The 12,990-nt window shown below is 51.4% G+C and overlaps 12 protein-coding genes across 12 annotated transcripts; 6 read left to right on the top strand and 6 right to left on the bottom strand.

The window, feature by feature from the left end:
• Positions 1-902: 902 nt before the first annotated feature.
• On the bottom strand, positions 903-1,511 carry GNI_116250 (putative exosome complex component RRP40; the record flags this gene model as incomplete). Its single annotated transcript, XM_011133410.1, has 1 exon — positions 903-1,511. The coding sequence occupies one exon, from the start codon at positions 1,509-1,511 to the stop codon at positions 903-905; it is 609 nt and encodes a 202-aa protein (XP_011131712.1).
• Positions 1,512-1,557: 46 nt separating this feature from the next.
• On the top strand, positions 1,558-2,480 carry GNI_116260 (proteasome subunit alpha type; the record flags this gene model as incomplete). The annotated part of the gene is made up of 3 exons (XM_011133411.1): positions 1,558-1,689; positions 1,803-2,013; positions 2,101-2,480. The coding sequence occupies 3 exons, from the start codon at positions 1,558-1,560 to the stop codon at positions 2,478-2,480; spliced, it is 723 nt and encodes a 240-aa protein (XP_011131713.1).
• Positions 2,481-2,873: 393 nt separating this feature from the next.
• GNI_116270 (putative transmembrane protein) lies at positions 2,874-4,478 on the top strand (the record flags this gene model as incomplete). The annotated part of the gene is made up of 3 exons (XM_011133412.1): positions 2,874-3,736; positions 3,888-4,256; positions 4,295-4,478. The coding sequence occupies 3 exons, from the start codon at positions 2,874-2,876 to the stop codon at positions 4,476-4,478; spliced, it is 1,416 nt and encodes a 471-aa protein (XP_011131714.1).
• Positions 4,479-4,638: 160 nt separating this feature from the next.
• GNI_116280 (hypothetical protein) lies at positions 4,639-5,154 on the top strand (the record flags this gene model as incomplete). Its single annotated transcript, XM_011133413.1, has 1 exon — positions 4,639-5,154. One exon carries the CDS (start codon positions 4,639-4,641, stop codon positions 5,152-5,154), a length of 516 nt encoding a protein of 171 aa, XP_011131715.1.
• A 184-nt stretch (positions 5,155-5,338) lies between these two features.
• GNI_116290 (hypothetical protein) lies at positions 5,339-6,526 on the top strand (the record flags this gene model as incomplete). The annotated part of the gene is made up of 1 exon (XM_011133414.1): positions 5,339-6,526. One exon carries the CDS (start codon positions 5,339-5,341, stop codon positions 6,524-6,526), a length of 1,188 nt encoding a protein of 395 aa, XP_011131716.1.
• A 243-nt stretch (positions 6,527-6,769) lies between these two features.
• GNI_116300 (hypothetical protein) lies at positions 6,770-7,423 on the bottom strand (the record flags this gene model as incomplete). Its single annotated transcript, XM_011133415.1, has 1 exon — positions 6,770-7,423. The coding sequence occupies one exon, from the start codon at positions 7,421-7,423 to the stop codon at positions 6,770-6,772; it is 654 nt and encodes a 217-aa protein (XP_011131717.1).
• Positions 7,424-7,616: 193 nt separating this feature from the next.
• GNI_116310 (hypothetical protein) lies at positions 7,617-8,315 on the bottom strand (the record flags this gene model as incomplete). The annotated part of the gene is made up of 1 exon (XM_011133416.1): positions 7,617-8,315. The coding sequence occupies one exon, from the start codon at positions 8,313-8,315 to the stop codon at positions 7,617-7,619; it is 699 nt and encodes a 232-aa protein (XP_011131718.1).
• A 410-nt stretch (positions 8,316-8,725) lies between these two features.
• GNI_116320 (hypothetical protein) lies at positions 8,726-9,427 on the bottom strand (the record flags this gene model as incomplete). The annotated part of the gene is made up of 1 exon (XM_011133417.1): positions 8,726-9,427. The coding sequence occupies one exon, from the start codon at positions 9,425-9,427 to the stop codon at positions 8,726-8,728; it is 702 nt and encodes a 233-aa protein (XP_011131719.1).
• Positions 9,428-9,622: 195 nt separating this feature from the next.
• Positions 9,623-10,270, bottom strand: GNI_116330 (hypothetical protein; the record flags this gene model as incomplete). The annotated part of the gene is made up of 1 exon (XM_011133418.1): positions 9,623-10,270. One exon carries the CDS (start codon positions 10,268-10,270, stop codon positions 9,623-9,625), a length of 648 nt encoding a protein of 215 aa, XP_011131720.1.
• A 215-nt stretch (positions 10,271-10,485) lies between these two features.
• On the bottom strand, positions 10,486-11,391 carry GNI_116340 (hypothetical protein; the record flags this gene model as incomplete). The annotated part of the gene is made up of 1 exon (XM_011133419.1): positions 10,486-11,391. The coding sequence occupies one exon, from the start codon at positions 11,389-11,391 to the stop codon at positions 10,486-10,488; it is 906 nt and encodes a 301-aa protein (XP_011131721.1).
• A 78-nt stretch (positions 11,392-11,469) lies between these two features.
• On the top strand, positions 11,470-11,786 carry GNI_116350 (hypothetical protein; the record flags this gene model as incomplete). The annotated part of the gene is made up of 2 exons (XM_011133420.1): positions 11,470-11,533; positions 11,593-11,786. The coding sequence occupies 2 exons, from the start codon at positions 11,470-11,472 to the stop codon at positions 11,784-11,786; spliced, it is 258 nt and encodes an 85-aa protein (XP_011131722.1).
• A 425-nt stretch (positions 11,787-12,211) lies between these two features.
• GNI_116360 (hypothetical protein) lies at positions 12,212-12,910 on the top strand (the record flags this gene model as incomplete). Its single annotated transcript, XM_011133421.1, has 1 exon — positions 12,212-12,910. The coding sequence occupies one exon, from the start codon at positions 12,212-12,214 to the stop codon at positions 12,908-12,910; it is 699 nt and encodes a 232-aa protein (XP_011131723.1).
• Positions 12,911-12,990: the final 80 nt, after the last annotated feature.

Genomic DNA, 12,990 nt, shown 5'->3' on the forward strand with positions numbered 1-12,990 from the left:
CTTTACGGAGAATAATTATTGTAAAACTTGCGCGAAGAAATCCAACAAAAACTGACTGCGAAATACACAACCGAAAACCGACCCGAACGCAGGCAGGAACCCTCGTCGGAGCAACTGTGCAGCGTTTCCGACCTCTCATCCATGGGCGCGAATCCAGGGACGCGCATCAAAAAGTTGATAGCAGACACCAAGCTGCCTCTCGCAGTTCAGTACCACGTTCAGACAAAGATCAGTGGACCCGAGGACTAACGCGACAACGACTACTCCGAGGACTAACGCGACTACCCCGAGTCCACTAGCCTCCGGCCACTAGTTATCCGTCCGGTGCGGCTGGTTTTTGTTTACTTAGTTTTGATGGACCTAAGACAACAGCTGAACAGACAACTAAGTGGACCTTGCTAGTTAGTGAACCTTGCGTGCCCGGTCTCTTCCTGTGTGGCTGATCTGACTCGTCTTAACGCTGCTCGTCGCCCTCTATTCGTCGCCCTCTATTCGTCGCCCTCTATTCGTCGTTCTCTATTCGTCGCTCTCTTCGTCCAGTTCAATGACGCTTACGGGGTCTTCAACGAGCTGCCGGAGTTCCTTAAAACTAGAGCACTGCTGCAGCCCCTTCTGGATCAGCTGCGCGACCGTGATTGTTTCTGCGGTCGTGTTACACCGCACCCAACAACTAAATAGGCACATGTGCCCCTCCCTAATGGTCTGCCCCCATGTTCCCCTCCCTAATGGTCTGCCCCCATGTTCCCCGGTATCCGTAATGGTCTGGTGGTATCTCCCCCGACGGTATCTCTCCCGACGGTATCCCCTCCCGACGGTATCTCTACCGACGGTATCCCCTCCCGACTATCTTCTTCCGACTATCCCCTCCCTCTTGGGTGGTGCTTTCCAGTCCCGTGTTTTTCTTACAATCCATTTATGCCGGTGGCGATTTCGAAGGGTTTGATCTGTCCGATGAGGTGTAGAAGGGAGCAGTCTGTGGCGATGAGAATTTGTGCATGGTGGAGCGGGACTCGGAATAGGAGGCCGGTGTTGCCGAGGGGGCCCAGGTAGCACTCGCGGCTGGACCAGGTCTTGGGTTCATTGGCTACCACACAGGTGAGTAGCAGTTCATGATGTGTGTGTGCCACACACACACCTGCAATGACGGCGTCCCCGACCTCCAGGTTGGGCGCGTTCTGTTTTGTGGCGCCGTTGAATGCCGTCACAGATAGTAGCGCCTCCTTACTTGCCCCAATGTCCACTTTGTAAAACTCGGGCAACCGCTTAGTTACTTGCCCCACCACCACTTCGCCTAACTTGGGTAGGTATACCGCCGCTCGGTCTAGTCGCAACCGGTCTTGTCGCACACGCCCACTTGCACCCACGCTGCTTGCAACATTACTCGGATTCGAACCCGCGTTCGGACTCCAGACAGTTGTCCGGTACGCGTTTACATACAAGTAGTTCCCGTCCTCGAAGGGGGCCGTGCAGGCAAATCTCAGCCCCGGCACGTCGCCTGGTAACAAGACCATTTTCCGGTCGAAAAAGGCTCGGCAGAATTGTTCAGGTTTTCAGAAAATGAACCGAAACATTTATGACACTGACTGCGTAACCTGGTCACCGCAAGGACGCATCTTTCAAATCGAATACGCAAATGAAGCCACCAAACAGGGCACGTGCTGCGTCGCCATCAAAAGCAATAGTCACGCCGTAAGTTCCACTACCTCAACGTCGCCGGTTCGAATCCTTCCTACGCTCTCTCTACCCTGCTCTCTCTACCCTGCTCTCTCTACCCTGCTCTCTCTACCCTGCTCTCTCTGTAGGTATTGGTAGCATTGCGCCGAAGCATTTCGAAGCTGGCTTCGCACAACTCGAAAATCTTCAAAGTCGACGACCATGTCGGCGCCACCTTCTCCGGCATCACAGCGGATGCGAATCTCATCGTGGATCAGATGCGGCTCGACTGTATGAACCACAAATATGTATATGAGAGCAATGCGCCGGTGGGTAGGTTGCTCGAAAAAATCGGTACCAGTAAGGCACACGGGTGTTGTACACATGTGTGGGTGTGTCCGGGTGTTGTACACATGTGTATCTACCTTGTGTAATCCCGTGTTGTAGCGTCTCAGAAGAACACGATGTCGTACGGGAAGAGGCCGTACGGTGTGTCATTATTGATAGCAGGTGTGGACAAGAAGGGCGTGCACGTCTTCGAGACGCACCCAACGGGTGACTACGACGAGTACGTAGCGCACGCGTTCGGAGCGCGTTGTCAGAGCGCACGTACGTACCTGGAGCAGCACGCGAGCGAGTTCCCGGAGGCGGCCGAAACGGAGTTGGTGGCACATGCCCTTCGGGCACTGGCCTCCACCGTGACGAGCGATACTGGAGACCTGACCAAGGACAGCGTTCACGTCGCACTCGTCGGTCTGGATAAGGAATTCGAAAGTAACAATAACACCCCACGACCGCCCTTAACACCGCCCCTGAGGGGTCACTGACCCTAACGTGCCCCCCCCCTCCCCCCTCCCCCTAGTGACTCCCCCCCTACTGGTATCTCTAAGCCTGTTCCTGACGGGCACAGGCCCCGTGAGCGTGGACTTATATTCCACATGTCTTCTCTGCAGTTTTTAAGCCCAGTAAAGTGGAGGAACTTCTGACTCAGTTTGATATCAAACCCCAAGAGATGGCCACCGACGAGTAGGTAGTCCAGCACGACGAACAGCAAGCGGCCGAACCGAACGGGACGAGAAGACCACGGACGAGTAACGGAACAGCCCGCTGGACTCGCCGTGCCGTGGCGATTTGCCAAAACGATAGCGGGGGCTAAAGCCCCGATACGGGGGCGAAAGCGGTGTGCCGAAAGCGTACGGCCAGAGAATGAACTTTTTGGCATGAACGGTACTTACCACATTTTTGACGAACCGCACGAATGTAGTGCCCGGTGCAAGGAGGAGCTCTTTGACGCACAGACCGTACAGTGTTTGTTCGGCGAACTGTTGGAGTCTGAATGCACCTTTTACGCAATCGTTACTAAACGATTCCTTGATTACAGCAACGGCTGCCGCGTCCGCGTCGATCCTGTGGACGATCCTGTGTTGATGGACGAGTCCGTGCGGGTTAAAGCCATGACGGACTCGCCCCAAGGCGCCGCACGGGAGGCACCTGTTGGGCAGGACGAGCCGGTTGTTCAGCCTCACCCACTCCCTCCGCCCATTTTGCTGCATCAGGACAACGTTTCGTTGACGAATGAAGATTCTGGAGGAACAGTGGCATTGCCGCCGGGAATGGCATTGTCGACAGTGGACGCAGGATCCTTGCCCCTGGCACAACAAGGGCTACAGCAAGCAGCTTTCGCGGCGCCGGAGTTTTCTGTACAGTCTCGAGGAATACTAACCAGAGACTTCCAGGAGCCAGACGCGAAGCTCCCGTCAGACCCGAAGCTCCTGTCAGATCCGAAGCTCCTGTCAGACGCGAAGCTCCTGTCAGCATCGGTTCAAATCCGGGGCGTCAAATCTGTGATCCAAACCCTACAGTACATGTCAACGCCCTTCGTCATGGATCTAGGTATTCAGGGACCACTGGTTGTTTCTGCTGTGGACATTGATATAACGAAACATGAGGAGATGCAATGCATTTCTCGCTTGACTATCTTGGCCTGTTTCGGCCAGAATTGTACCTTGGATGATTGCGAGGATTACCAGAATTTAATTGATTATTTCAATTTACAGGATAGTATTAAACAGAATAATACATTGTAAGTCACGCCTTCGGTGTTAACACAATGGTGTGAAACAGACACTGCCGTACACGTGTGTTATTATATACACACACGTGTGTGATGTGTGGGAATGATTGCTTTGCACAATCCCATGTATGATTGTGCTCAACCACACATGTGGTTGTAGTTTGCTAAGACGAAGGGAAGATCTGTATCTTCGAATTAGCGCCAGTGAGCAGTCGAATGAGCCACTATATGTGGACATCTCCCAGGAGTTCGAGCTGGAGGGCAAAGCAGGTTATGCATCATTACAAATTAAGCGCAACATAAGTCCAAGAGTGATTGTGTTGGGTATAGAATCTTCTACAGCCCATTTTTGTTCGCAGAGTCGATACGATATGATCGAAGTCCAGCTGACAGGAACCAACAAAAAACGTTCCGATTTCGGTCGTGTTATGGAGAGTATGGCACCTCACCTTGCGACCCCAGGAAGCTTGCTGCTCCTCCTCCTCCTGTGCTACCTGCACGGCATCTTTTTTACCTTCGCCTATGTGACGTTCGCCACATTAGCGATGGTGTGGTATTAACACCTAGTGTTAGAAAGGATCGGAGGATCGGAGTGTTATTGATTTTCGTTGCGCATGAACATGATGTGGTGGCTATGGGTTTTGTTACACTCATCAGGCTCCTTATGGACTACGGCCTCGTCGGCAACATTGTCTTCGTCGTCGTCGTCGTCATCGTCGTGGGTTTTGAAGGGATCGCCATCTGGATGTGAATCCATGTGTGCGAATTGCAAGAGTGTGTCGGAGGTGAGGGCATGTGTGGAAGCGCAGAATCCGGACGATTGCGTTTTGCGTTTGCGAACCATAGTATCGGTGTCATCGGCACCGAATGTATGCGGTGACCGTGCCGTGCCTGCTGTTCAATACTGGGTTATGGAACCCCCGGCGCCAAGTGGGATGATACTTGAGTACTTGCGTGTTCGTGTCCGTGCCTTGATCGGTTCGCCGCAGTCCCACCAACTCGACGAACGCATGTGCGAAGCCAGCCTTAAGTTCCGCGTCCTTCAAGTGACAAATATCACCCAAGCAAAACTTCATGTTTGCGATTCTCAAACTGTCTCCAACACCACTGCCGTACCCAACACCACTGCCGTACCCAACACCACTGCCGTACCCAACACCACTGCCGTACCCAACACCACTGCCGTACCCTGGACCTTCAACTGGATGGAAGACGAAGATCAAACAACCATCTTCGTCCCCAATGCCGTTTACGCCTTCAGCCCCGGCGATACTTGGTTCATCGTCAAGGGCCATCAGTCCTGCACCTCACTCGCCTTCTACAACCTTCAACTTGTCTTTAATCTTGACAACCTTCAAACTTCAAACGCGCACTTCTGGCCCAAGTGGTGGTGGCTAATCACCCTCGCAAGCCTCACTCCACTCTAACCAACCTCCCACTACATAACCAAGACCTTTCCGAGCTTACCAAGACCGCAACTGGTCACCGCCCTCCTTCACCCCCCGCCGCCCACACAGCCAACCCACTTACCACCGGCGTTGGTGGTTACTTTTTGTAGTCAGTATTTTAACCATCTCGCGCACGTGCGACGGATGCTGGTCGATGTGGACGATGCTGATCTGCATTCTGGGGCTAGTTGTCCTGGCGGAGTTTCCTCAGCTCAAGTTGACGGAGAGTTCGGGCGCGCGTACTGACCTCCACGACAACAGAAACGAAAACCTAAGGGGTGGTGGGACAAAAGGGGTCAAGCTCCCAGGAGGCGGGATCAAGCTCCCAGGAGGCGGGATCAAGCTCCCAGGAGGCGGGATCAAGCTCCCAGGAGGCGGGATCAAGACAGAGGTTTTGAGTTCGGAATTTACAAGGAGTTCCGAGTCGGTGAAGCGGAACCAGTGGCAGGTGGAGTTGGAGGGAAGTTGCGAGGATGACGCCTGTGTGCGTATGAGTTCAGATATCGCGACGATCTCGAGTTGTCTCTCGACGCTGTGCGCGCGCTGTTCTTATCATGCTGTGGACACCTTCGACGTCACACCGGCTGAGACCGTCTGTGGGCTTCCCCTCCTCCCCGCCAGTGCCCCGTGGCTCCTCAAAATGGAGCCGCCCAGCTCCTGGACCCTGCGGAATATCACCGTCGAACTCACGGCTGATGTCAACCAAGTCACTCGGAATGGCAACAGGAGCCGGGACGGAAGTCGAAGGCGAAAGCGTGGCTGGGAAGGGAATGGGAGCCAAGATCTGATCGAGGCACAAGGAGCCGCGTCCTGCCCCCAGACCATCCGATTCTACGCGATGACGCCGTTGCAAAATGAAGCCGACCGCTCGGCGCAGGTCGCTGGTTCGAAACCGGTCGGGCGCTCAAGGGACGGAATTCAATTTCCGGCCACAGATTCCGTTGCAGGTCTTGACGCGCGGATTCTACACGAGGTCTGCAGCAAACAGGTTTTGCCTGACTCCAGCGTTGCTGCCCTGCTCGAACTCTCCATGACGCAGGTTGAGATTGAGAACGAGACCGATGACAAGATCGATGACAAGATCGATGACAAGATCGATGATGAGATCGATGATGAGACCGATGATGAGACCGATGATGAGACCGATGATGAGACCTCACAACTGTTCACCTCCAACGGACGCTATTACGCTCCACAGTATCTCATTGCCCTAGGGGACCCCGTCCTCTGCGCTAACTTGCACTGGCACAAGCAGAGCATGCTTCTACTCGACGACAACCATCTCCAGCACGATGATGCTGGACTTCGTGTTTTTTCTACACTGTTCAGCGGGTTATTATTCTTGTTGTAACCGATGGCTTTAACTGATTACTCCATCGGTGGCTACTGCTCTGAGATTCGAGCAGCAGGTGACGACTGCTCTGATGCGGACGATCCTGCCTGGAGGGGGTCAACCCAACTTGAAAAAGGTCGTTTCGCTTTTGTTCAAAAATGGTTTCAATAAACAATTCGCCACCAAACATCTGCACCAGACAGCGGCAGAGACACACACACAGACTTGCACGAGCGAGTGCGTCACACACGCGCGTGTGTGTCATACTTGCGCGAGTGTGACAACTGCGATGGCGAGGAGGGTGTGTCCGAGCACGGCAGCGTCGACGCCGGTGGCGTCGAGTATGTTGGTGTCAAGGAAGTGCATCTCGAAGCCGGCGTAGGAGAAGCCGGTGCACATGCTGCCGTCACCTTCCAGTGTGACGTAGGTGTCGGCGTGCGGGAAAAGGAGGACGGTAAGAGTGTCGGCGACTCCAAGTGCGGTCCAGCGGGTGGGTGTGGCCACGGTGGTCTTGGGGCGTTGATTCTGACACACGGCGGCTTTAAAGTCTTCTTCGGTTGCGCCTTCGACGAGTTCGTAGCCGACGAAGTCGAAGCTGCCAAGACAGGCTGCCGCACTGCCGTTTTCGGGACCTGTGAGTTGCACGGCGAACTCATCTGCAACCCAAGTCGAATCCAGTCCCGGCTTGAAGGCGAAGATCTCATCTGCCGCCGCTGTTGTGCTACACAATTCCATCGCCGTTGCTGCCGTAAACACGTCTCGTGCTGCGTACGGACACGGCAGTGCGTGGATGCACGCCGAAAACTCGGCAGGCGCCAACCCCGCGTCACATGACTCCGCACACCCTCCCGCCAACAACGTAAACGCGTGCTCACCCGCAAACACCACCAAACATAACAAGTGTAGACGAATCATCGCCCAACCGACCTGACCACACACTGACCACACACTGTCCCGTCGCGTCTCCCATGTCCCGAGTATCACGAGTTTCAATGTTGAAATTAAAACTTAAAATTGATCGCACCCAACTAGCGCGTTTCTGACAGAGCAATCGTTTCCCATATTCTAAAAACTTGCTACAACACGTACAACACACTTGCTACATCATTTAGAGAAGAGCTGAGAGGCCCAGAGCTATCGTAGCTCCAGCCAGAACAGAAGCGCCGACCCCGCTACCGCTCAATACGTTCGAGTCTGAGAATTGCATAGACAACGACGAGTAGGTGATGTCCTTGCACTTCGCTGCTTCGCCTTGTATAGTAACGTAGTTGCCAACATGGGGGAACAAGAACGTAAAACTGTTCGTGTTCTTGTCGGTGTATAGAGCCTTCCACTCAACCTCTGTAGCCACCTTCTCATCCGGTACCTTCTTGTCAGTGCACACAGCTGCCTTGAATGTGTCTTCCTTCACACCTTCCACCAATGTATAAGTCGCGAACTTCAGTGTACTCATACAATCGGCTTTTGCCGTGGCGTCGGGAGTGCCATCAACGACAAGCGTGATGTTGTTAGCTGTCCAAGTCGTGGGAATCTTAGGGGAAATGGTGAAGAGATCGCCTCCGTTAATAGGATCCTTATTCGCGCAAAGTTCCTCGCTCGTCTTTCCTTTGTAAGTATCCACTGTTAGGAACGTGATGCCGTCAGATGTCGCCTTGTCATGATAGCAAGTAGTGAATTCGGTGATGTCCTTAATGCCACTGCACGTAGACTCATCACAAGCCCCTGACTCACAGTAGAACTTGAACTCATGACTTCCAGCCAGGGCACTTGCAAACAGAATTGAAGCGGTGAAGAGCTGGCTAACCATGATTCAGAAAACGAAATTACTGATTTAAAATTAAAAGCCTCCTCCAGGTGCTGTGCCGCGTCTCTAGTGGTTGGTGCGTCGAGACATAACATCTCAATGACGGGCCGGCAACGGGGTTTTTGATATAAGGGAGACAGAGGGAGACAGAGGGGGACACACTCCTGCCTGACACGATACACCTATTCCGCGACTCAGACGACGAGCTCAGCACCCAGCAGGCCATCCCCCAGCACTCAACACCAGCACCGAACAGGACACATTAGTGATGAGATGAAATTGGGGCCTGAGCGTTGATTCCATCAAAGTCACTTGCCTTTATTGGATTCAGTAGCCCTTTGAAAGCCTCGCCTTTCGGACAGACTTCCAGGCTATTGTTCCCACGCATTGGTTCCCATGTGTTACTAAAAAAACTACCAACCACCTACGTAGGCGAAACCACTATACACCATCAGGAGCTCCGAGAAGGTGATATCCTTGCATAACGTGGGATCACCTTGGATAGTTATGTAATCACCAGGGTGTATGCCTAGGAAGATAAACGTATAAGTAGTCTCGGTGGTGCAAACATCGTCGTAGTAAGCCTTCATGTCAACCCCCTTAGCCAGGATGTGATCCGGTGTTCCTTCTTTGTCATCCTGTGCTTCTTTGTCATCATGTGCTTCCTTGTCATTGCACACAGTGGCCTTGAATTGTGCTTCATCCGCATCTTCAACCAACGTATAGCTCATGAACTTCACTGTATTCATACAATCGTTTACAGCCGATTTATCGTGAGGCTCATGAGATGTAAGATTCACAACATGAAGATGCCACACAGTAGGAATCTTAGGATCCATAGTGAACAGATCGCTTACTCTAATAGGATCAGTATTACCACATAGCTCATCCTTAGTATCTCCTATGTAGTTATCGGATGTTCTAATAAACTCATAGGTGTACAATGATTCATTAACATAGCAATCAGTGAACTCAGAAATATCCGTAATATTAGAACACACTGGGATAGGACAAACAAAGTCCGGGCTATTTAGAACGCAATCAAACTCAAAGTCGTGAGTTCCACCCAAAACACTTATAAACAAAGTGGAAAGTATACAGAGCTTTGTAACCATGATCAGAAAGAAAATTTATGGACTTGAAGAACCAATACTACTTCTATGTGGTGTGCCTTGTCTCCAGTACAGTGTTCAAAGCCACACATTGCTGATAGAATCATTATATCGTACTGTGGATATCAATTTCCCATACATTTCATTCCCATACATTTCGTTATAAAAAAATTGCGCTCATTGAATTACCATTCTGAGTTACATACCGAGGTGGGCAAGGGCTGCGAATTCCACCGATATACTCGTGTAATCGATGTCCTTACACTTCGTCGTATCGCCATGGATAGTTATGTAATCACCAGCGTCAGGCGTAGTGAATATAAATATGATGTTGTCCAAGGCACTCTCCTGCACGTCGAATATAGGCCTCCACTCTGTCATCGTAGCCACCCTCTCATCTGGCGCTTTCTTGTCATCGCACACAGCAGCCTTGAATTGTGCTTCATCCGCACCTTCAGCCAACGTATAGCTCGTGAACTTTAATGTACTCATACAATTGACTAGAACCAAATCCTCAAGCGTGCCATGAGTGGTAAGATTCACCATGTCAACTGACCACGGTGATGGAATTTTAGGAGATATCGTGAAGAGATCACCTGCTTTGATAGGACCCACAGTCCCACAAAGCTCATCCTTCGTATCTCCTTTGTAAATATCCGATACCATGATCCAGGAACCGTCTAATGACTCCTTAAGACAACAATTAGTGAATTCACCAATATCCCTGATCCCACTACACGCAGGCCTATCACAAGTCCCTTGGACACCCGGGTAGCAATTAAACCCAAAGTCATGAGTTCCAGCCAGGGCACTTGCGAACAAAATGGTAGAAAGCTTGGTAACCATGATCCGAAAGTTAAATCAGATCCGAAAGTAAAATCAGATCCGAAAGTAGACACACTTGAAAAAAAATAAAACCTCCTTTAGGTGGTGTCTCTGGCGTCGCTTGTCAGCTGGACAGGATGTCAAAGGGGTTGTGTATCCCTTAGATGCGCGCCCCTTGCCTGATTTTTTACCCAAAGCTCTGATGGCTATGTTTCTGTCCGACTCTTCGGGTCGGTCTAATGGTCGTCGTCGTCGTCGTCGTCGTCGTCTTCACTACTGTAGTTGGCTAGGAGGGAGGTCGGCGCTGATTTACGGTGGGTTGTGGGGTGGAGAATGTTGACACGAATTCCCAGCACGTTTCCAGCATGTTGTTTATTGGAGCCATCGCCGGGATTCGAACCCGGATGTTGGTGGTCTGAAGGGAGGTGGAAAGCGAGCTCGGAGGCGGGTTCGATGTGCGAAGGGGGTTCGATGTCCGAAGCGAGTTCCTCTTCCCGTAGTTCCCGCTCTCGTCGCAAGGTACGGATAGTTTTTTGTATGTCTTCGTCGACTCGTTGCGTTTCGAGGAGTTGGTCAGTAACAAGGTCGGCGGAAAGGAGGAAGGCTTTATTGATGGCTTGGAGGCGCGCGATGGATTCTAGATCTTGTATTTCCTGGGCGGTGTTGATGGCCTTACGTTCAAGTTGTTCCATGGTTCCAAGTTGTTGTTGGTCATGTTGTGCGCGATCTTTTTCTTCTTGTATTTCCTTAGCAGCCAGGGCCGCATCGAAAAGTCTGTGTCCTCCAGACTCAATAACATAATCCGTATTTTTTGGGTCCGTCTTGAGCACAATAGGAGCATGACACTCATGGCACTTACCACTAATACGCCAAATTGGAATACCTAAATAATCCTCCGTTTTCAAACGCTCAACACGTGAGTTAAACTTAGTACCAACAAACGTAACCTCTTCACATCGTTCGCAAACCAAACTGAATGGCCACAACATACGCAATTCCATCGCACCCCTTCGACTAGGTCCACCCGTTCTACTCTTCTTCCGACCGCGACCCACTTGCTTCAAGATGTGCTTGTGCCGATGGTAACTCTCCGGATCAAAATCCGGAGGGTAGTACTTGTTCATATCCTTAACATCCGACATCTTCTACTACACTCCACCTCTGCTCTTCTTTTCACTCCACCTTCTTCCACCGTTCTTTTTACGTGGGGGTATTTTTTAATGGATGGCGACCAGTTCAGCCAATGGCTGTCTACTCTTAAACCTGAAATCAACTATACACGAGGTAATGCCCACACCCCTCCATAATTGTGCCTACCATGGGTACTGCCTATCTCCCGTCAGATACTGAGAAAAACAAGAAGCATGCGGACTATGCGGAAACCTTGATATCACAATACACCGAAATGATGCCCATAGATTTCTTGCGGTTTCTAAAATCTACCGATACACTGAAACAGACGAATCATGTCTTGTCCCAGCATCACAGTATCTCATCCAAACAACGCAGGAGCAGAATAACCAAGTCGATTAACTAGCGTTCGTGGATAACTAGCGTTCGTGGATAGGCGGGTGGTGGGTTAGTTTTTCGTGTAACATCCTACTATCACTAGTGATAGTGATAGTGATAGTAGTGGTAGTGGTGGTAGTGGTAGTGCTTTAATAATAATGACGGATCAGATGATAAAATCTACAATATCATCATCTGAAGTGAGGTCTCTTCGAAGCGCTAAAAAACCTCGTCAAATACATGAGGAGGCGGAAGACGACTGCTGCAATCCGCGGGTCGTCGGTCAGCCTCTTACGCGGTTAGACGCTGTAAGATCGCAACACACATTTGGACACACATTTGGACACAGCTCGGAAATGTGGACACAGCTCGGAAATGTGGACACAGCTCGGAAATGTGGACACAGCTCGGAAATGTGGACATAGCTCGGAAATGTGTTGGTTGCAGTTGAGTATGGACTTTACGGTGGAGAGCCAGGTGCAGATTGATGACATCGTTGGTGTGCCCCGAAATGGTGATCGGTTCGATTATGGGAGTGTTGTGTCTGTGAAGAAGGACACGATAACATGTTTACTGAGTCATGAGCCATTACTTAAGAAAGAACTTCCGCCAATCCTCTGCGGTGTTTTCAACGCACCGTCAAAAAACCGATTGGAAAGAATCAACGCTCTGGAACGGGCGAGCCGAGACTTGCACCACTACCTCACCACTGTCGGAGACCCCAGTCTTCTCACCCCGCCCGTTCGGAACATGATCAGCTTCGTTCAACACCACGTCGCCGTGTGCCTCGCAATTCGCGCTCGCGACTTGGACAACGACGGAAGTGAACAGAACGAGCTTCATCTCAATGAAATTCGCACAGGGTCGGACCGTCCGTCTCGTATGGACCGCCGACCGCAACCGCCGTCGGGCAAACACGACACTTCGCAACTGCTCAAGGACATCGTCGACACAGAACGACAGACAGCGCAACTCCAAACCGAGGCCTTCATCAAACTATCCATGGTAACCACCCAATCCCAATTGTCTCCCCGCGGAAATATTGCCCCCTTCTCACGAACGAACCCTTCTCACGAACGAACCCTTGTCACGAAAGCCCTTGTCACGCGAGTTATCTCAGGCTCAGGAACGAAAGTGGAAGATGGTCAGTAGTTTGGTGGACAGACATCTTGGCTAGATTTCACCCGGTTAGATGTCGCCCGGCTAGATTTCGCCGGATGGAACGGAACATA

This window comes from Gregarina niphandrodes (genome assembly GCF_000223845.1).
Source record: "Gregarina niphandrodes unplaced genomic scaffold scaffold00027, whole genome shotgun sequence".
In the NCBI taxonomy this organism is placed as follows: Eukaryota; Apicomplexa; class Conoidasida; order Eugregarinorida; family Gregarinidae; genus Gregarina; species Gregarina niphandrodes.